Source organism: Psammomys obesus, unplaced genomic scaffold, assembly GCF_907164565.1.
Source record: "Psammomys obesus unplaced genomic scaffold, mPsaObe1.curated_primary_1811, whole genome shotgun sequence".
Taxonomy (NCBI): Eukaryota; Metazoa; Chordata; class Mammalia; order Rodentia; family Muridae; genus Psammomys; species Psammomys obesus.
The window spans coordinates 32419510-32442994 of NW_026596040.1; the positions used below are offsets into that span (position 1 = coordinate 32419510).

Here is a 23485-nt window from a genome sequence, read left to right on the forward strand (position 1 = left end):
GCAAGGTGTATAGAACTTTTACAAAGAGAAAAGAAATCATAAAAGTTAATGACTAAAAAACTCCAGGCAAATATTTAAAAGCAAATGAAAGTTTTCCTACTAAGCCCTATGGTAGTTTTATAAAAAACTTGTGCTAGTGTGAACATAAAGTTCTAGGTTATAACTTGTTATCTAAACTGGCTGTAATAAAAATATAATTGAATTAATAATTAATGATAAATGTCATTTGTGTTCTAGTTGTATGGTGAATAGCTATTCAAGTCCCAATCGAGTTATACAGGTAATAGAACATGTGAAATATTTTCATGTGAATTAATGAGCATACCTTCATTAGAGTAAATGGAGGTCATGTGAATATAAGTTTTTTAATTTTAATTTATTTTTTTATTAATTACACTTTATTCACTTTGTATACCCCAATAAGTCCCTCTCTCCTCCCCTCCGGATCCCACCCTCCCTCCCCCTTTTTCACACATGCCCCTCCCAAGTCCACTGATAGGGGAGGTCCTCTTCTCCTTCCTTCTGATCTTAGTCTATCAGATCACATCAGGAGTGGCTGCATTGTCATCTTCTGTGGCCTGGTAAGGCTGCTCCCCCCTCAGGGGGAGGTGATCAAAGAGCAGGCCAATCAGATTATGTCAGAATATAAATTTTTAATGTTATAGTTTATAAATTGGGTGATATATATTGCTGTTATTTATTAAACTGTACATATAGTTTATACATTTTATATGTGTAAAATATTTTAAAATAAAATATAACTACAGTTTTTAGTGTCTTACTAGATAACAAATTTGGCAATTGTTCTGCAGTAAAACTAATAAAAGTTTCCTGTGCCAATGTTAATATTAATAATTACAAAGAAACCTTCTGTAACACAAATCTCATGAATATGTACAGATTTACATGACTTGTGATTCTAAATTGACTATAAAAATCATAATCTGATTCAACTAAAACCCGATTTAGTTTTTGCTGTTGAAAAGATCAGCTTTGGCTTATTTCTTGTTTTGTTTGTGACCTAATCTGCCAGCCACCAGAGTGGCAGAACAGTAATGCATCCTCAGAATCCAAGAGAGTGGCATGCAAACAAGGAACCACAAAATTGTTACAGGGTGGTATATAGTTCTCCCCTGGCCCACAGAGATGCCTTGTAGCACAGAATTACCACAGAACAACACATTGCCTTTGACTATTAGTCCCATTTAACCTACCCTTTTCACTTCTTTTTAAATGGAAATTTTGGCCTACTTTAGCTTCATCAGTTAATCTGAATTGGAGGGGACTATTCTAAAATCATTAAAAAGGGAATTACATGATAATATCAACAGAAGATCTAAAGCTGCTGGCTTTTACTGAGGACTCCAAAGAATTGCTTTATAAGGTAGCTGAACCTTACAAAATGGGTATTTCAAGAATAATATGATATTTAAAGAAAAATAGTAGTAAAAATAGTGGTAGTTTTTACTTTTGCCTAAATTTCCTTAATTAGAGGCTTGATTAAAGGCAGAGGACAATAGTGGAGAATTTGCCTTTCATTGGAGTAGGGGAAGGGAATGGGGGGAAGAGGCAGGGAGGGTGGAACCCTGGGGAGTTGAGGGAGGGAGCTTCAATTGGGATATATAATGAATACATTGTGAATAAAAATAGTAACAATTAAAATTAGGAAAGTACTTTGATTTTAAAATGATTTCTTCATTCGTATATTTCTCATAGATATTTTTGTTGCCTTACATCCACCTGGCTCCACCTAAAAATACTCTAATGACCCAGCCCCTCCAGAAGTAAGTGGTCAAACTCTGCCCTAGAGAATAAAAAGCCTAATTTCAGGACTTGACAACCCACGAATCCACACCCTGGAAATCCCCATCCTGGAAATCTCTGAGTCCCCAAGTAACACTATATGAATCCTGTCTTCTAATCAGTTCTCTGCTGCTTCTCCCCCGAGCAGAGGCAGCACCCTCCTGAGTTTTTTCATACCAATAAATCTCTTGTGTGAGGTTTGCTATGTGATATGATTCTAGACCGCCCCATACCTTTCTTTTCTGAGTTGTATCACTTACACTGGTGAACACCCGCTACACAGAGGAGTGCTGTAACACTTGCACTGAGAACCTAGTCTTGCATCAGACGCTTGCGTTCCCCCTCAGAACTGTAGCACCTCCCCTGGGAAAACCATTCCTCTCAGAGCTGCAACAGTTGTCAAAGGCACATTTTGTAAGACTTCAAATAATTGTAGAACCATACTTTAACATTATACTGAATCTCACCTACCACTATTTGTTGTGATACAGAATCTGACATGGTTTCAATAAATATTCCTCACTATCTAATAGACAATCCACTGGCTCACCTTCTTCTTTGAATGGATCATTTGCTGATGTCTTATTTTGTCACATCAGTCGATACTTATTTGGAATAATACACTATATTAAACAAGACTTCCAACTGTTGACATGTATCAATATAGAAAAAGAATATCATTGGTTACTATTACCAGTAACCCCATCAAAAATGACTTTTAATGTTGGAAAGCTGTCAAACTACCAGTCAAATATACAAGTTTTTCATATTTCTAATTTTATCTTAGAAGCTTGAATTTCATTCTTGGTAGAAGATAGTTTTCTTCAAGTGACTCATTCAGGTTTTTCACTTTTAAAAAAATATCTACCAAGTACCTGTGTGTGAAAAGACATCACCCTCCTGTTGATTGTCTTTTCACATCAAGCTAATGTTCCATAAAGGGAATCAACAAAATGTAGCTAGGTCTGTTTGGAATTCAAATTATCACAGATGTGTTTACTGTATAAAGTGTGTGGCACTATGTTATACTTCATGTGCATTTTCTATTTTTGACCAGCAGAAGAGAAAACCAAGCTAAGATAAATAATATCAAGGATAGTGATTCAATAAGCTTAATAGTTAATACTGCTTTATCAAGAACATTCGCAGGCAGCATGGTGAAAACTGCAGCAAAGAGTATAACACTGGTGTTTTGACCTCAAAAGGATGTAAAAATCCATGAACCATTCTTTGAGAACCTACAGAGACAGATTGGAAAAATGATATTGTGAAAAACCATGTCCTATTAGTATCAGGCCAGTTTCGTATCTATCAGATAGAAACTGATGACATGATGACATGCTTTCCCTCTCCCTCCCCCTCTACTTCATTTCCCCTTGCATTTCCTTCTTCTTTTGCTCATCATTATTACTTTTATTTTCATTATATACAACAATTCAACCTTAAATATGTCTGACCATTATCATTCAGGAAGAATCTATTCAGAGAGTTATTTCTTGATACTGTAGAATCATATCCTATGACACTATGCCTATGATTAATATATTCAGAAATAAAACCCAACAGCATCCACCAAAGCCCCTGACACAAAGAGGTAAGGTTTACCAGTACAATTTGAGAATAGATTTGATTGGTGTTTTCCCAAAACAAAGGGGACTGTGGAGCATTACAGTGGATAAATTGAGTCTGAGGCTCAATAGGAACAAGATTCACTCTTCATACTCATAGGCTTTTTTCCAATACATTAGCCCTTTGCTGTTTAAGACTCTCATGGCAAATGAGTAGTTTGACCATGTCAATCATCCAACTGGAGCTGACTTTTATAGTAGAAGAGACTCCATTATACTTATCGTTCTTCATAGAACATGGAATAGCAACTTTACTATTAAAGCAACTATTATTTAGCAACTTCACCGTTAAGGTCATGTGCTGAGTCTGGGAAATAACTGAGGGATAGAAAAATTAAATTATGGATTGCTGGAATCTGTCAGCAAGAAAAAAAAAATCACCAGTTTTCTCAGCTTAAAAACTGCCACTATCACAATAACTGGTAATGGTTTTGATTTTCATGCTCTCTCAATGTATAACCATTTCCCCATTGTATATTATGTGGTGTGTTTTATTAAAGTCATACCTGGACAGATTATCACCTACTTTCCAGCTGAACTGAAGGGCAAAACAAGCTACTCTGGGGTGATTTTTTTTGATTCTGCTTAGGCACAAGAGTCACAAATTCATTTAACTTTACAGTTTTCTGTATGTGCATTCCCACCTTCAGATTAACCTGCCATTAACCTACTGGCTACTAGCTCAGCTGCTGCAGGTCTGAGTGTCTCAAACAGCATCAGGCACATGCTAGGGTGTAAGTTCAGTGTTGTGGATGTAAACAGGGATGTTTTTGTTTTGATCCTCAATGTAGAATATGCTGAGAGACCAAAGATTAAAAACTAGGTTTGGGGGGTACTGAGCTAAAAAGTTTAAAACATGTCAGGTGACTTGACCTTGCTTCTTCTAGGCAGAGAACTGACCTTGGTGCTCATTAGAGATAGCATTGCCAGGAAACTTTACCAAACTCTTTCCAGCTCATACCTTTGCTCCTGAAAATAGCACATCCAAGGCCAAACTAGGAAAGACTACACATGGGTAAGGGGGTTTTCCTCTCACCACCCCAGCAAAAGAGAAGAAAGCCTGAACTTTTCATGGTCCTGGCACTTTCCCATAGCAAACATTTTATGAAAGGTAGCCTCCACTTTTTATATTTTTACCAATAGAAGCTAGCTAGGCTAGAATCCCCTGCTTTTGGTGACTTTGGGAGGGACTAGGACCTATAAATCACCCACAATGGGAGCTCAGGGCTCTCAGCTGGATACCAATGCCTTGGTGTCTGTAGGAGTCCAGCTCACACTATAAAATAAAGATCCTCCTGTGTTTTCCAATGGATTCAAATCCTGGTGTTCTTTTGGGGATCTTGCAAATCAGGCACAATACGCAGGCTCTGAGAGGGGCTCTTTCTCATTTGAAGATAGCTTAATTCTGAGGACTCTGAGAGGGAATAAAGGCCAGGCCCAGGCTAGTTTTGGGGGGTGGGGCAAGAAAGAAGAATGCTGCTGGTGCTTCTCCACTTTCTGCCCTGGTTGCTATTGATACAGTGTAACAAGAAGATGGAGATATCCTGAAACGAAAATTGAACTTGCCCCCAAGAAACTGGCTGACCCCTAATGAGCTGGAAGTAGCCTAAGAGAATTCTGCCCCAGTTCCCCCGTAAAACAAAATAAAATAGTATAAAAAGTAATGTTAACAGCTCAGAGTAAAGTTTTCCATGGCATTCCCCAAATCTTTGTTTAGATAAAAAAAAAAAAAAAAAAAAAAAAAAAAAAAAAAAAAAGCCAGGTGGCAGGTGGTAGTAGCATTTGGGAGGCAGAGGCAGCTGGATTCCTGTGAGTTTGAAGCCATCCTTGCCTACAGAACAAGTTCCTGGCCAGCCAGGGCTCTCACAGTTTTCTGGGGAGTTTCCCTATCTTGAAAAACAAAAATAAATTAACAAATACTAAAAACCCTCATCTGCTGTAAATGGGGAGCTTTGAGACAAGAAGCCATTTCTCAGAAGCTGTTCTTTACTCTGTGGTTCTATAATTTTTTTTGCCTTATTTACACTAATTAGTACTAAAAATGGCATTCCCTCTGTAAATATTCCTACATCTGTTCATATTTCCTTTTTTTTTCCCCCAAGAACACGCACTTACTGCTATTTGTGGTTAGATTTGGAAGGAGAACATCTATTCTCGTCACTACCGTATGGCTGAACCCCTTCTGTCTCTCGGCAGATTTTGATCCAATGATTACTGAAGCAGATCTGAAGGAAGTGAGTTTTCATTTTTAGAATGGTTTGGTTTTTTAAAGCTGACTTTAGGATTCTAGGAAACAAATGTTGCTATTATGATGTGTCAAAATTCATTTAAAGACCAAAAAACTTCATAATTTGTATGTGCATATGAAGAAGAAGCATTTGAAACTTTTCCCTGAAGTAATGTTTTTTTAAATACTTGGTTCTGATAAACAAATAAAATGATCTTGATCGTTTCGTATTTATCCTATGTTGAATTAATGAAGGCATAACTGTTAAATATTAATATAGGATGTGGTTTTTTGTTTTTGTTTTTGTTTTTACTCTAGGAAATAATTAGTGTTAAACAAAGGTAGTAAGAAAAGCACATTTTCTGGTGATTTCAGATTTTTTTCTTCTGTCACTTGCACTAATAAATTATTTTTGTTTTCCACACACCCTCAGGGAAGGCTAGTTTCTCAAGGCAGAGTTAGAAAAGATTGCCTAGCCCTTCATTCCATTCACACAGGGCTGCTACCATTTTATTTGTGGCCAAGGCAAAGCTGAACATCCATTTACCTTATTACGCTTGAGAGAACACAGGATCCCTTCTTTTCAAGAAACATACATTCCTCTATTTGGAGGCCAATCCCAAGAAGGTTATTTTTGCTTTTTATCTTTTTGGATACGGTAAATCTTTAGAGAATGGAAGCTAAAAGAATATAAAATAATCAATATCTAACATTACTCATGGTCAAGGGGAAAGTAGAAAAAGTAGTAGATTTGATAATAGGATGATCACAATGACATGAGAGTTACAGACAGACTGAATCATTGAAAATGCCCCCTAGTATTTTCCTTTTCAGGTAGGAATCATAGACTTCCTGCCATACCCCACCTGTAGTAAAAGACTGATTTAAAGCCAGAGAATGTTCATTTATCTGCAGTAATTAAATTCATATTATTAACATATTAAATATTGTTACACTTGAAATAAGTTTTCAATTTATTTTTAGATTTATTTATTTACTGAGTACTTTGCATGCATCTGTGTATGTGCTGAGCACATTGCCATCGCTCAGTGGGCACTGGATACCTAGAATTGGAGTTACAGATGGCTGTGAGCAAAAATGTGGGTACTGGGAAATGAACCCGACTCTGTGTGAGCAAGAAGTGTTCTTAACCACTGAACTAATTTTCCAGCCCCCCAAAAGGATTTTCATCACCCTATTGAAATAATGGCTATCTCTTTGATCTCATATCCATCAAGATGTAACCTTATCTCCTGGGGCTAATTTTTCTTCCTTTTTATATTTTTTATTTATTACAATTTATTCACTTTATATCCCAGCTGTAGCCCCATCCTTCATACCCTCCAATCCTGCCTTCCCTCCCTCTTCTCCTCCTATACCCTTCCCCCAGTCCACTGATATGGGAGGTCTTTCTCCCCTTCCATCTGACCCTAGCCTATCAGGTCTCATCAGGACTAGCTGCACTGTCTTCCTCTGTGGCCTGGTAAGGCTGCTCCCCCCATAGGGGGAGGTGATCAAAGAGCCAGCCACTGAGTTCATGTCAGAGACAGTCCCTGTTCCCATTACTAGGGAACCAACTTGGACACTGAGCTGCCATGGGCTACATGTGTGCAGGGGTTCTAGGTTATCTAGGTTATCTCCATGCATAGTCCTGGGTTGGAATATCCTGTGCCCAGATTTTTTTTGTTCTGTTTTTCTCCTTGTGGAGCTACTGTCTCATGGGGCTAATTTTACTATAACATGATTGTCGTCTTATTCCTTAGCCCGTGTAGTCCCTTTTACAGATATGGTAGTTTCTATATGGTAAAAGGTCACATAGTATCATGAATCTTGGTCAGCTGTACACAATGAAAGGCATTTGGTCATTTATCTTGGGAATTGTGCTGTAGTATAAAGTGACAGAAGGATTTTTATTAATCTAAAAATAGAACAATTCCCACACATTCTGACTTTTTAAATCATTAATTATTGCACAATTGTAATTGACATGCACTTTTCAAAAACTGGAGTTTCTATGGCAAACTGGAACTCTTAAATTCTTGAAAGGTTGGAGCTAAACATAGAGTGAAATAAGAAATGGTATCCTTGGCAGTGAAGACAATTGCAAAGTCAGATCACTTCCTGCCTTCTCTCAGTATAGACATGAAAAAAGAACATTAGTGTTGTATGAATTGCTAATTGATTTTGAAGATCGAGTACCAGCAAGTGTATTTTTCCTCTCATTCTCATTTAAGCTATTGTGGCTTATTTTGTACAGCAGAAGATGGAGAGGCATGGGTTGAAATCATAGAGTAGTGAGATACTAGAGAGAAATACTTTCATGTGCCCATGGCTTAAATATGAAAAAGAAAGAAGACTAGACAAATTATAGATATGGAACTTCCAGGATGCTTGTATACCCATAATCAAAACAAGGTAACAATCAGGAAAATAATTTTCCCATGAGAATCAAATTATTTAGTATTGAGGATGCTTTTACAATGCAAAAATAATTAGTGTCTGCTGAGGACTACAGAAAGCCTTTGGCCTGTCAAATTTAATCTTTACAATCATTCTACAAAGTATATGACATCTCTGTCTTCATTACACAAGATAATGCTTTAAATTAAGTAATTTGTTCTAAATTGTACAACTAGGAAGTATGAAACCAAGATTTTTACTTAGTTTGATGTTAAAATCCATGTCCTTAATCATTTCTCATAATAATATGTTGGGATACTAACTCAACCTGAGCTAAATCAAAAAATATGGATTGTGGCAGTCCATATTTCATCCCTTTTCATGCAGTCCAAATAAATTATGGTATAGAGAAAATCTGCACTACATGGAGTTTAATATAATATAATATAATATAATTTGTTCTCTTCTAAAACGATATATGAAGGTAACACAGGTAATTATTTCATTTATTTTAAATCTTCAAAAGGCCATGTGTCCTGATGGCAAAGACAGTTCATTCAAAAGTACCCTTTACAAAATTTAAATGGAGGCAAAAAAAATCCTTTAATTCAGGTAACATGAAGTATAAGAGAAAAATATCTAGTGATGAATGGATGATATGTACTTATAATTTGCTTCTTTGTTTCTGTATTTCTGGGTTATACTTATGTTAGAACATAGATTTCTAAATATTTGCCAAGATTCTGAGACATAGATAAATACAATTCACTTTAAATGCCTAGACATGAGACATAAGGTTCTCAGTACGGTGAGTTCAACTTTAGATTCCATATTTAACATCCTTTGGAATAATATTTTACAACTCATTTCTCTGATGATCTACAAGTACTTCAAGACTTTCCAAATACCCACCTAAGCTTATTCAGTTATCAGCTGCTCATTTGGAACTGGGTTCGTTCACACCTATGTCTGCTTCCCTGCTTTGTCTTAGTCAAGTACTCTCATTAATTAACAACCCAGCTTGATGGTAAATTTAAAACTTATTCTAGCATATTGTTCACCATTCCTTGCAGACCATTACTCTGAACATACTATGGAAAGATAATGTGGTTATATTCCCTGATATATCTCCATTTTTTTTCCTGTTCTTGATTGTATTTTATAAATAATTACTCATTTGTTTAGATGTTTTATTTGTCTGTCATAACCATATTTGTCCAAGGACACATGCTCACTTCATTTTTCTATCACAGTTAGATAATTCTCACAATATTATCAACTCTTTTTTTTTTTAAATTTTTCTTTTTAGTTCTTATGAAGTGATGTTTTCTTAGTTCCTTTGAGAAGTAAAGTTAGGAGGCCAGTAAAAAAAAAATTTTCTTTTTAGTTACATTTTGTTAACTCTGTGTCCCAGCTGTATCCTGCTCCCTCATTCCCTCCCCAACCCCACACTCCCTCCCTGGTCTCCTCCCTGCCCCTTTCCAAGTCCCCTGATAGGGGAGGACCTCCTCCCCTTTCATCTGACCCTGTTTTATCAGGTATCTTCAGGGCTGGCTGCAAAGTCCTCCTCTGTGGCCTAACAGACTGCTCCTCCCCTGGGGGGGGGGTGTCAAACAGCCTGCCCTTGAGATCCTGTTAGAAATAGTCCGTGTTCCCCTTACTTTGGAAAACTACTTGGTTACTGAGCTACCACAGGCCACATCCGAGCAGAAGTTCTAGGTTATATCCATAGATGGTCCTTGGTTGAGTGTCAGTCTCAGAAAAGACCCTGTGCCCAGATATATTTGGTCCTTGTCAACTCTTATCATATATGTTTGGGGACTTGTGATCAGTGACCTTTCCTGTTACAACAGTAGCTATTTTGAGATGTCATAACATAGACGGCAAACTTAAAACATAAATCTGATTTCCAACTGTTCCTGTATTTCCCTCTCTTTGGCTCTCCCCTGCTTCTGAGACAGGGTAAAAAGTAATAATTATACTGGGCCAACTGTGTATAATTGAAATAAGTTGTGTGCCTCTTGGCATAAATTCAAAGCTAGAAAGAACTTCAGTTAGGAGAGGACTTTCACTGAAAGCTTAAGTAAACTGAAAGCAAGGCCTGTTGAAGAGAAGAGCAATCCAGGCTTAAAATTCCTTTAAGTCAAACCATAATCTAGAACAAGTTTCTAAAGCTCATCCAATTCTATGAATGTGAGCAATCTGAGAAACCTTCAGAAAAAAATCTGAAGCTAGAAGTGGTTGATTCGTGTTGTATACAAGAAGCCATTTCTAATTCAAAAGTTTAAATGGAAGCAACACATGATAATGTAGCAGAGGTATCAATTTATCCAGAAAATCCAGCTGGGGCAATTAAGGACACTGACTATACTATCAACTGATTTCTAATATATGCAAACAGCCTTCTATTCGAATATGATGACACCTGAGACTTTTCATGGCTAGAAATGAGTGCCAATACCTAGCTTCAAAGGTCAGGCTGCCTCACATATCAGTGCTAACACAAGTAGGAACTTAGTTAAAGCTAATGTTCACCCACCGTTGTGAAAACCTGCTTGAGGCCCTGTAATTATACCACATGTTTCTACTCTGCTTTTGCTCTCTAACTGTGACAAAGATTAGGTGAAAGAACAATTGCTTTCAGCATATATTGTGTAATATTTAAGTCCAGTGCTGAGATCTGATATTCACACACACACAAATGAAACAATTCTTTAGGAAATATTATACCCCATTGACAATTATCTTGGTCACTGAAGAGCAGCAGATTAATGAGATTATTGTTTCCTCTCTGATAATATAACACCTATTCCACACCCCAGGGTTCACAGAGTAATTTTATGTTCAAATCTTCTTATTTCAGAGATACATTTCAAAAGGCTATTTCTGTCATACAGAGTAATTCTTTTGATGATCTGTACAAAGAATATTGAAAATACAACAAAAGTGATTTTTTTGGTAAAGATTCGCTGTTACAAATTCCATTAAGAACATTCATGATTGATGGAAGGCCACAATATTAACATAAATGGGATCATGAAGAATGCTGATTACAACTCTCAAGGATGACATTGAAGAGCTGCATAGAACGCTCATAGATGAAGTTACCTCAGATGTGGGAGGAATAGTAAAAGGGCTAGAAACAGCAGAGGATCTTGAAGATGTGAATGACAGCGGTAACTTGACAGAAGATTGGATTTTATAGAGAAGAAGGAGCTGAATTTGGAAGGTGCCAGGAAACACAGAAGGTGCCATGGCTATTGCCCTATGAAAAGCAAGTTTATGAATATAATATCAACCTAGATGATAAAATATTAACTGAGTGTCAAAGGTTGGCTCTGGCTCTAAAACCAGGTCTACAGCCAGTAAAAATGCTATTAAGCAGTAGGCCCTGGTATTGAAAAATCTTTCCTAAAGGGAAATGATCATGTAACCCTCAGTCTTGTCTAATTTTACCATCTTCCTAAAGCCACTCAAACCTTCAGCAGCTTCAGAATCTAAAGATTCAGGTGATTATCAACTTGGTTTGTTCATTTGTATGATCAGTGTTTGCTCTTCAACCCTGGCTGGCCAGCGGCTCACTCTGTATTTGAAGGAGGATAAAGCTAATTATCCTCCCCAGTCACCCTCCCAAATTCTGGGATTTTGATTTGTAACACCATAACATGTTAACAGAGTATTTTTTTTTACATAACACATATTTGTTGTTTGGGGAACATAATACTATTGGACATTTTCACAAATTATACCAGTATATAAATACAAATTTTGTATATACCTAGAAACAAAATATTTTTGTATCTCATGTTTTTGGAAAAATATTATTCCAGTTGTCTGAAACTAAACCTGGAAATTTTTTTGTGTATGTCTGTGTTTGAAAGCCTATAATTATTTCTTAAATAAAAGTATATTTATGCAAACACAATGTAGAATACAATATTAAGTTGTCTACTTAATGATATAAATAAATTTTTGAAATAATCTAAGACCACAAATAAAATAAGAATTAAGGCCTGCTATACTTTTTATATGAAATAAAATTAAATATTATAATGAAAAAATTAAGAATATAGTTTCAACAAGCCACAGAAACTTAATACCTCTGTGTCTATAGAGGACCCAGGGTCACCTGAGTATAGTTAATAAATAAACACTAGATTGACTTATCCAGTGACTAGTTCAATTAGATCATTAAGAAAATATACACAGGAATCCCAGTGCCTGGGACCAGTCCTTTTTGTCAACTCACTCCTTGAAGCAAATTTATAATTCTGTGATCCGGTCTAAGGCTTGGCATTCAAATGTGATGAACCATGAATAAAGTTAATTTTACAACCACAATTACTGGCTGCTCCAATCTATCATATAGACCCCATTACACATGATTCTTTGCAACATCACAACCTGCAGTGTTTCAGTTGATATTTCAAAAGCATGTACTACAGCTGTGTACTGCTAATTTACTCTATTAAAAACATATAATTACTCACATGGAAAAAGTCAGCTTGTCTCAATTCATTAACAAAGAAATTAAATTAGTTAATAATTTTCCTATTTTGAATAAAATATTTTCACCTGAAAAAAGGTGAAATAGCATGAAAAACCTCTCTTGAAATATATAATTGATATTTTCTATAGCAACGATCTTCTCTGATGTGCAGACCTGGTAAAGATGCATGACATGGCAATGCTCTTTTCTCAATTCAGATCCCACTTCCTAGTTTTTGTCTGAGCCCAAATGACACCTCATACCCCTAAGTCACAACATCTGCCATTAACAACTTGCAGATTATCTGCTTTTCTGAGTCCATTCTGAAGCTACCATGGGAGCAGCTCCCTGTTCAACTCTCTGCAGGAGTTTCATGATGACTTCTACCTGTCATTTTTTCTAGTTTAACTTCCTTTCTCCTTGTTGGTCTCCTTCCACCACTTCCTCTGTTTTCTAATGCCCTCTAGCAGAATCTCTGAAATGACCTCAGAAGTCTCCAACTCCTCTTGTTCCTTCGACTATTCTTTCCTGATGTACGTAATTCCTTTGGTAAACACTCCTTGATCTTCAAGACAACCAAGTGATATTTCTCTCACACACAGGGCAAGAGCAATCAGATTTGAGTTGTTCACAGTATGATCTATTGGCTTTGTGTATTTCCTCTCCAGGACTTCATCATTATCTTTTCTTTTGTAAGTGATGGCTGCTATGTAGTTACTCAAAATGGTTTGAGATGCAGTCCTTATAAACTGAATTTAGTCACTATTACTTGATTTTTTAAAATGAGAACTTGATAGAGACTAGATATTTGTTGATATTTATGACTTGAAATATTTTCCATGAATTTGAATAAGCTTATAAAATAAAAGTTAGTTAGACAAATCCCTGTAACCCTACACATGGAAATTAACATTGGTTGGATTGTGGCAGAGGCTTCTAATTTCTAATACTTGGGAGGGTGAGGCTAGAATGTCCCAATTTCAAGGACTATATGGACTATAGAGCGAGTCTCACTTAGTGAGACCTTGTCTCCAAAGTAAGTATGGACATTTAGCATTTCTTTAAATGTTTCTCTGCCATTCGATATTCCTCTGTTGAGAATTATCTGTTTAGCTCTGTGTTCCATTTTTTAAATTGGATTCCTTGATTTGTTGCTTTTTAATTTCTGGAGTTCTTTTATATATTCTAGATATTAGCCCTCTGTCAGATACAGGGTTGGTGAAGATTCTTTCACAGTCTGTAGGCTGTTGTTTTGTTCTGACAACAGTGTCCTTTGCTTTAGAGAAGCTTTTCAGTTTCATGAGGTCCCATTTATTGATTGTTGCTCTTAGTGCCTGTGTTGTTCGTGTTCTGTTCAGGAAGTTGTCTCCTATGCCAAAGAGTTCTAGGCTCTTCCTCACTTTTTCTTCTAATAGATTTAGTGTGTCTGGTTTTATGTTGAGGTCTTTGACATACTTGGACTTTAGTTTTGTACAGGGTAATAAATATGTATCTATTTGCATTTTTCTACATGTAGACATCCAGTTAGGCTGTCACCATTTGTTGAAGATGCTATTTTTTTTTTTACATTGTATGCTCAGGTATACAAGGACATTTGCTCAACCATGTTTGTAGCAGGTTTATTTGTAATATCCAGAATCTGGAAACAACCCAGATGTCCCTCAGCTGAGGAATGGATACAGAAATTGTGGTACGTTTACACAATGGAATACTACTCTGCAATTAAAAACAAGGAAATCATGAAATTTTAAGGCAAATGGTAGGAACTAGAAAAGATCATCCAGAAGTAGGAAGACACACATGGTATAAACTCACTTATAAGTGGATATTAGACATATAATATAAAGTAAACATACTAAAATCTGTATACCTAAAGAAGCTAAGCAAGAAGGAGGACCCTGGGTAAGATGATCAATCCTCATTCAGAAGGACAAATGGGACAGAAATAGGAAGAGGGAGAAAACAAGGAACAGGACAGAAGCTTATGACAGGGGCCTCTGAAAGACTACCCAGCAGTGTATCAAAGCAGATGCAGAGACTCAGCCAATCTTTGGGCTCAGTGCAGGAAACCTTATGAAAAAAGAGGGAGATAGAAAGACCTGCAGGGGACAGAAGCTCCACAAGGAGAGCAACAGAACCAAAACAACCAAACAAACAAACAAATCTGGGCACAGGGCTTTTTTCTGAAAGTGATACTCCAGCCAAGGACCATGCATGGAAATAACCTAGAACACCTGCTCAGATGTAGCCCATGGCAGCTCATTATCCAAGTAGGTTCCCTAACAATGGGAACAGGGACTGTCTCTGACACGAACTCAGTGGCTGGCTCTTTGATCATCTTCCCCTGAACGGGGAACAGCCTTACCAGGCCACAGAAGAAGACCTTGCAGCCAGTCCTGAGGAGACCTGATAGGCTACGATCAGAAGGAAAGGGAACAGGACCACCCCTATCAGTAGACTTGGAGAGGGGTCTGGGAAGAGAAGAGGGAGAAAAGGTGGGATTGGGAGGGGATGAGGGAGGGAACTACAGCTTGGATACAAAGTGAATAAACTATAATTAATAAAAAATAAATACATTTTTATAAAAGAAAAGTAAGAAGGTGGCAAGGATTCCAAGCAGTAAAACAATTCTTACTTTGTATGTCTGTAGCCCTAGTTTCCTCTCCAGTACTGCATAGAAAACAAACAAACAAACAAATAAATAAATACCCAAGTACTTTACCAAATTATGCTAATAAATAAGTGTTGGTAAAGCTTTTAAATTTCACTTTAGCATTAAAGCAAGATATAATTTAACTAGCTGGTACTTTAGGTATTATAGGAAAAACAATTTGTGTCTCAACCATTCTAATGTTATTTTATTTATTTGTTCGTCTGTCTCATTTTGTTCTGAGGCATTTCTTCCTGTGTCCCTAGCTGACCTGGAACTCACTATGCAGTCTAGTCAAGTCTCAACCTTGTGAGCCTACTTCTTCCTCAGTTTCCAAAGTGTGTACTACATTCATGAGCGATCACAGCTTGCAGCAGCACTTAATTTTTTAGCTACTATTTTCACTTATTTATTTAAGCACTTTACAGACTGATCCCAGCCCCGTGCCTCCTGTCCCCCCAGTCCACCCTCAAGCACCCCTTCCTCTTCTCCCCTTCTCCCTCTCAGCAAAGGGGAGACCCCAAGGGATAAAAAACCCAGCTAGCATCTCGGATCACAGCAGGACTAAGACTATCCTCCTCCACCTAGGCCTGACAAGGCTAGGGGAAAGGGATCTAACAGCAGGCAACAGAGTCAGAGGGAGCCCCTGCTCCCATCGTTTGGGGACCCATAGGTTGACCAAGCACAGCCACACTTTTAATGCTACTAATTTATGCTAATCACATGATGGGTTTCTATTAAATGAGCGTTAGAATAGAAATGGACAATATGTGTGTGTAACAATTAGTGCTTCAAGCTGGTGCTTATAGAAAGTGGAAACTGATTCGGGAAAAACAACAAGATATTAAAAATCAGAGAAGCATAATTAGCAACTAAGGCATTATAGGTAATTATTTACTCATTCTCTTGTATAATCCTAGAACTTTGATGGATATTTGTATTTTGCTTTTAAACAAACAAGAAAATGGGAACAAAGAAATCAAACAGAATTTCCCTTACACGGACCATTACTGTGTCTATGGTGCATGAGCAGGGCTCAGTCAAGTATGGCAGTGTGTATGTATGCAGTAGCTCTTTGTAGAATTCATTTTTGAAGTTTATGTTTGAATAGTTGAATAAGAATAATAAATAAAATATCTTACATCATTTCAGTTTTCTTTAAGAATTTCTTTCGTGTTTATCTTTATTTAAAATAGATTTGTCTCTCAAACAGTAAGTCCTGACCACAGTTTCCCCTCCCTCCATTCCTGCCAGCTCTCTCCCACCTCTCCTCTCATCCATATGCATTTCCCCTCTGTTTTCTCTTCAGAAAAGAAAAGGAGTCCAAAAGACAATTGCCAAACAGGACAAGTCAAAATACAATAAGACAAGGCAAAAGCCCCCCTAATTGAAGTTTGATAAGGCAACCTATCAAAGGGAAAGGGGTGTCGAGAGCAAGCAAAAGAGTCAGAGAAACACCCAATCCCACTGTTAGGAGTCCCTCAAATATATCAAGCTAAAAGCCATAACTTACATGTATACAAGGTAATATAACCATATCCACTTCTCTCCTCCCAACTCCTTCCATATCACTTCAGCCACAGCTTTCCTTTACTTTAGTTCTCATTCTGATAAAAAATATCAATACCTCTCCAAAGTACACTGATGTCTTCCTATCTGAACCAAATTAACAATGTGGCTTTAAGTAAATCTTTACACAATTCAATTACAACAGGGTTTACAAAGTGAACAAACAAAGAGCAATAACAATTTAATCTCTATTTCAAATTTTTTAATTTCAAATTTAATATCTGATTAATTTAGCTTGATTCCTTAATGTTATTAGAAATAAGGTTCTCTTTCATAGTGAAATAATCAGGCATATTTTTGTCAACATTTTATATGTGACTTGTTTTGGCTCCCTATCTGATGATTCAATAAGCATTATTTATGACACACCAATATTAATATTTAATGGGGGCATGAAATTGGTGCCTAAATAAATCTGGGCATGTGCTACTAATAAATACTCCATTATCATTCTGAGGTGGGTGGGATACAGTAGGGTGGTAATGCTTACCAGCACGCGCATATATATAATCAGTACATAGATGACTTACAGAGGTTAGAACACACAAGGAAATGAGGATGATGTTTTAAACTTGCCTTGATTTAAAGCACTGAATAAACATCACCTGAGCTGCTAGTTTTCCTTTTAGAAAGACTTGCACTCTCTATATGTGAAATATCTATGATAACTACAAACAAGTAAGAGTGTATGGATGGAGGCCAGCGACTGATTTGAAGAGAGGTTTATTCAAACTCCTCAGTGCTTTTCTGTGATTCACGTGAGTAACTAGAGGTCTACTAACAAGTAAGACCAAGTGTAAACATAGATGTTACAAAGATGTGTGATAGTAGTAGTCATTGAAAGACAAGGTGACTCTGATGCAGCTAATCAAACTTCTGTTTATTTAGGAGAAGCAAATGAGATGGCCAGAGTCATAGAGATTAACCAGAGAAGAAAAAAAAAAAAAAGATAAAAGCTGGAGAGGAACAAAATTCCATATGATAACATCAATCATAATTGTTATAATTACTTGTATGTTTGCATTGACCCATAACCCTAAAAGGCCAGGCCCCTTGTCAGTTTTAATCAAGTTAGACCCACTATATATAATACGGTGCTTTCCAGAAATTATTGTGCCAAAGTATGTGCAGGTATCTTTTAGATGTCAATTTAGGAATGACCTTGAACCTCACAAATCCTTTCATTTCCATAAGTAAGAATAATACCTAAGAATAATACCTATCTTTTAGACTATTGTCAGAAAGAAATGAAAAAAATGAAAAGTGCTAAAAAGTGGGATTTTTGCAAAAATATGAAATAAACGTAAATGAAAGAATAAATTAGAAATGGAATGAGGCTAAAATATATTTAAATGGTTCTCAAAAATTTAGTTGTATACAGAAACTTAAGAACTCAATATACTATGTGAGGTTATAACAGCTTTATATTGGCATAAAAGGAGAAATAATGTTAATGAAAACTCAGTAAGCTCTAGTCCAGTTTCCTCTCTTCTAGCTCTTCTAGTATATATCCTGTTTTCCCTTCTGAATGAGAATTAAGCCTCTTCACTATGATTCCCCTTGTGTTTTTCTTCTTTAGGTCTGTGTCTTCTAAAAGACTCCAACCAGCAGGGGATAGAAGCAGATGCAGAGACTCACAGCCAAACTTCAGACTGAGCACAGGTAATCTTATTGAAGAAGGGAGATATAAAAGGACCCTGAGGGGACAGAAGGACTTTCCTTATCAGTGGACCAGGGAAGAGCAACAGGGGAGGGAAAGGAAGATAGGATGTGACTGGGGGGAGACGAGGGAGAGTGCTACAACTGGGATACAAAGTGAATAAATAGTAAATAATAATAATAAATATTTGTATTATATTATTTTTGTATAATAATAATTATTATTATGAAAAAGAAAACTCAGTAAGCAATACAAAGCATGTAATTCTTAGAAAATATTTCTTGAAGGAAAATCATGCTATCTATTCTAAACAGTTGTATTTTCTAGAATACAGTAAGTACTGAAATACCTGATAAGATTCTGACTTCCGCTTCATTTCCTGTTCTTATGCTGGCTGGATTCCGAGCTGAGCATCGGTAGACTCCAATATCTCCTGGTTGAAGTCGGCTGATCTGCAATGCTCCAGAGGGTAAGACAACCACGCGGGAGTCTCCTGGGACTGGGATGAGGTCTTGCTGATTTTTCTGCCAGTGGATTGTTGGCATGGGCTCCCCAATGACTTCACACTTGAGTAGCACTGTGTCTCCCATGAAGGCTGTGATAGATTCTGTCTGGGAAAGGAACCTCAGTGGTCCTAAGAGAAAAACAATAGAAAGAGGACAAGTCTTTCAAATGAAGCACAATAATTATCAGGATCTAGTGTTCTTTGTGTGACTCTGTATTCTAGAAGGTATACTCTTAAATTCTTTTCAGTCTTCTAACTTTATCACATATTATACATATTAGGTAGGGCAAGAAGAGTATTTTGGATAAATTATGATGTAACTTCTTTCACTAACAACAAAAAACCCTTCTGCCAAATAAACAGATGAGATAAGTTTAATTTTACAAATGAGGGAATTGTTCTTTGGAGATTAAATTTCTATGCACAGATAAATGGTGATATTATGCATCAGTGCTGCAAACCGGTCCTTGCTCTTTTAATTCTGAGTGCTATACTGTCCCACTTACCTAATATGGGACCGATGTCTAAGAAGTTATGGTGATTCATTAAGAACTGATTATGTAGTATAATTTGAGACAGTTTCAAGAAAGAAACAATATATTTACTTCCAATTATACAAACATATAAACAAACACTGGTAGGTTGACAGTTTAATGGGAATTCTTAACAGTACTTGCCTGGTGTGGTTGCAGTGTGGAAATAAATTGCTAAAGTTGGAGTTAGACTAGCTTGTGTTCTAGCACATATGGTCCACCTACACATATAAATTGTTTTATATTGTCTTTTGTTTCCCGGTCTTTGTAGTGAGACAATTGCTAATCCACATGACCACTTTCATGTTCTTGTAAAATGGCTTGGGAAATGGCTGGCTCATAGAGGTGAGCAGAGATGAAGGGGGAAAGACACCAGCCACCATGGAGCAAAGCATGGTAAAGAAGAGTCTCCAATTTAATGTGTTTTGAGAGAAGGGCAGGAGACACTCTGATCTTGTTTTCCTGAAGGCTTCTTTTTAAATTTTAACTTTATTTATATATTTGTTTATTACAATTCATTCACTTTATACCCCGCTGCAGCCTCTTCTCTTGTCTCCTCCCACTTCCATTCACCCTCCCTCTTCTCCCCCTGTGCCCTTCTCCTAGTTTCCTGATAGGGTAGGAACTCCTCTCCTTCTATCTGACTCTAGCCTATCTTGTCTCATCAGGGCTGGCTGCATCGTCTTCCTCCGTGTTCCTGAAGGCTTTTAAGAACAAGAATGTATCAGTCATCCTAGACTATTGTCCATGAGAATCTTGACTCAAACAAGCCTGTATGAATGGCATCATTATTTATTTATAAAGCACTAAACTTTTATTTTCTAGGTTAATTGAACCTATTAATTTTAATTTTGGTTCTCTGATTTAGTCATCACAGATGCATTGTTATATTTTGATTTCCCTTTCTTCCTGATGATACTGTTTTCATTTTAGATACATGTTACAATAAAATTTTATTAATTCCTCATTCTGGGCTTCATTAGATTTTACTAATTATATTTAATGATATTGTAATGTTTATACATTTATTTTAATTAAGTCAGAATTTCCCATATCTGGGATTAAATCATGTCAAAAGTTTTGATTGTTTTCCCATCAACTTTTTATCCATGACAAATTCTATTATGATTCATTTTTACCACTGCCAATTTGAACTTGGGTCTATTTTCCCAAACATAATTTTCTTCATATACTGAGAAAAGGGAAGGTGGGAACAGAAGGTCAAAGGTAAATAGACTAATGAAAGATCGTTTAACAGGATAGTGAATAAGAAACACTGTAGTGAAGTTTCAGGCCTAGGTCAAGGGAGAATTTCATGTCTACCTTAAATATTAGAGTTTAGAATCACAAGATGACAGAATCAACTAGGTATAAAACTATTTCAGCACTTCATATGGAATAGGTTCAGGTTTCTAAAGACTACAATTGTTATATCTCTATCTGTAGTACTTGAAGTCATGGAGATGTAACACCAAGAAAATGGAATAGTCTTTAAAATGAAGGATTAGTACAATATCACGTAGGTACTTCATATTACTAGTTGAAATGTACCCCACATACAGAGATTACAAAAAGTTAACTTTTTGTAAAAATTTACCTAAAGTTAACTTTGGAATTTGGACCTATGGAGCAAAACAGTAGTATCTGTTTTGCAAAAGTTTACTCTTTCAATCAAAATAACTCATCTGTAACTATTTTAGAGGTACCCTGAGTATTTGTGGAGGGAGGTCCATTAATCTGCTCTTTGGGTCATGGTTCAAAGTCTTTAGTAGGCTCTTTGTACAGTTTTGAATTAATTTAAAAGAAAATGATACAATATGTTAACCTGCTACCAATTAACTTTACTGTGTATTTAAAGAATGGTTTCAAAGAGTAGTTGCTGTATAATTAAGAAACTACAATAAATAAGTTCATTATTGTAAGGTTGATGTCATAAAGAAAGTTTCTGTCTTGTGTTGTAGCATTAATTCTTGTCTTCATTGTTAGTTTTTATCTTATGCTTAAAGAAGAGAGTGATAAATAAACATATACTCTATTAAATTTTTAAGATATCAGTCCATGATCCACTTGGACTTTAGTTTTGTGCAGGGTGATAAATATGGGTCTATTTTCATTTTTCTGCATGTAGACATCCAGTTGGTCCAGCACCATTTGTTGAAGATGCTGTCTTTTTTCCATTGAATGGATTTGGCTTCTTTGTCAAATATTGAGTATTCATAGGTGTGTGGGTTTATTTCTGGGTCTTCTATGCGATTCCATTGATCCTCCTTTCTGTTTCTATGCCAATACCATGCAGTTTTTATTACTGTTGCCCTGTAGTACAGCTTGAGATCGGGAATGGAGATACCTCCAGATGATCTGTTGTTGTACAGAATTGTTTTGGAGATTCTGGGTTTTTTGTTTCTCCATATGAAGCTGAGAATCTTTTTTTCAAGGTCTGTAAAGAATTGAGTTGGTATTTTGATGGGAATTGCATTGAATCTGTAAATTGCTTTTGGCAGGATGGCCATTTTCACAATGTTAATCCTACCAATCCATGAGCACGGGAGATCTTTCCATCTTCTGAGATCTTCTTCAATTTCTTTCTTCAAAGACTTGAAGTTTTTCTCAAACAGGTCTTTCACTTGCTTGGTTAGAGTCACACCAAGGTACTTTATGTTATTAGTGGCTATTGTGAAGGGTGTTGTTTCCCTAATTTCTTTCTCGGCCTTTTTGTCTTTGGTATACAAGAGGGCTTCTGATTTTTTTGAGTTGATTTTGTATCCTGCCACTTTGCTGAAGGTGTTTATCAGCTGAAGAAGTTCTCTGGTTGAATCTTTGGGTTCGCTCATGTATACTATCATATCATCTGCAAATAGTGACACTTATTTACTCTACATCAGCTGGAAAAAAAAGTGGGAAACAGCCTAGAACTCATTGGCACAGGAGACAACTTCCTGAACAGAACACCAACAGCACAGGCTCTAAGAGCAACAATCAATAAATGGGACCTCATGAAACTGAAAAGCTTCTGTAAAGCAAAAGACACTGTCATCAAAACAAATAGACAGCCTACAGATTGGGAAAGAATCTTCACCAACCCTTTATCTGACAGAGGGCTAATATCAAGTATATATAAAGAACTAAAGAAGCAGAAAAGCAACAAACCAAGTAATCCACTTAAAAAATGGGGAACAGAGCTAAACAGAGAATTCTCGAAAGAGGAACATCGAATGGCAGAGAAACACTTAAAGAAATGCTCAACCTCATTAGCCATTAGGGAAATGCAAATCAAAACGACCCTGAGATTTCACCTTACACCCATCAGAATGGCCAAGATGAAAAACTCAAGTGATAGCACATGCTGGAGAGGTTGTGGAGAAAAGGGAACCCTCCTCCATTGCTGGTGGGAATGTAAACTGGTTCAACCACTCTGGAAGTCAATCTGGCGCTTTCTCAGACAACTAGGAGTAGTGCTACCTCAAGACCCAGCTATACCACTCCTAGGTATATACCCAAAATTTGCTCAAGTACACAACAAGGACATTTGTTCAACCATGTTCGTAGCAGCTTTATTTGTAATAGCCAGAACTTGGAAACAACCCAGATGTCCATCAACGGAGGAATGGATACAGAAATTGTGGTATTTTTACACAATGGAATACTACTCAGCAATCAAAAAGGAGGAAATCATGAAATTTGCAGGCAAGTGGTGGGATCTAGAAAAGATCATTCTGAGTGAAGTATCCCAGAAGGAGAAAGACAAACTTGGTATATACTCGCTTATATAGACCTACAAGACATGATAAACATAATGAAATCTACACACCTAAAGAAGATAATCAAGAAAGTGGACACAGGCGAAGGTGATTAATCCTCATTTAGAAAGACAAATGGGATGTGCCTTGAACTTATGACAGGAGTCTACCACAAAAGGCATCTGAAAGACTCTACCTAGCAGTGTTTCAAAGCAGACACTAAGACTCATAACCAAACCCTCGGCAGAGTGCAGGGAATCATATGAAAGAAGGGAAGTTAGTAT

The 23485-nt window shown here is 36.7% G+C and overlaps 1 protein-coding gene across 1 annotated transcript in view; it reads right to left on the reverse strand.

Moving 5' to 3' along the window:
* Window positions 1–23485, reverse strand: part of Dcc (DCC netrin 1 receptor) — a 727907-nt gene that overhangs the window by 592587 nt on the left and 111835 nt on the right. The window contains exon 3 of the mRNA XM_055622855.1: window positions 18776–19060. Within this exon, the coding sequence (XP_055478830.1) occupies window positions 18776–19060 (285 nt within the window). The remainder of the gene's footprint in view (window positions 1–18775; window positions 19061–23485) is intronic.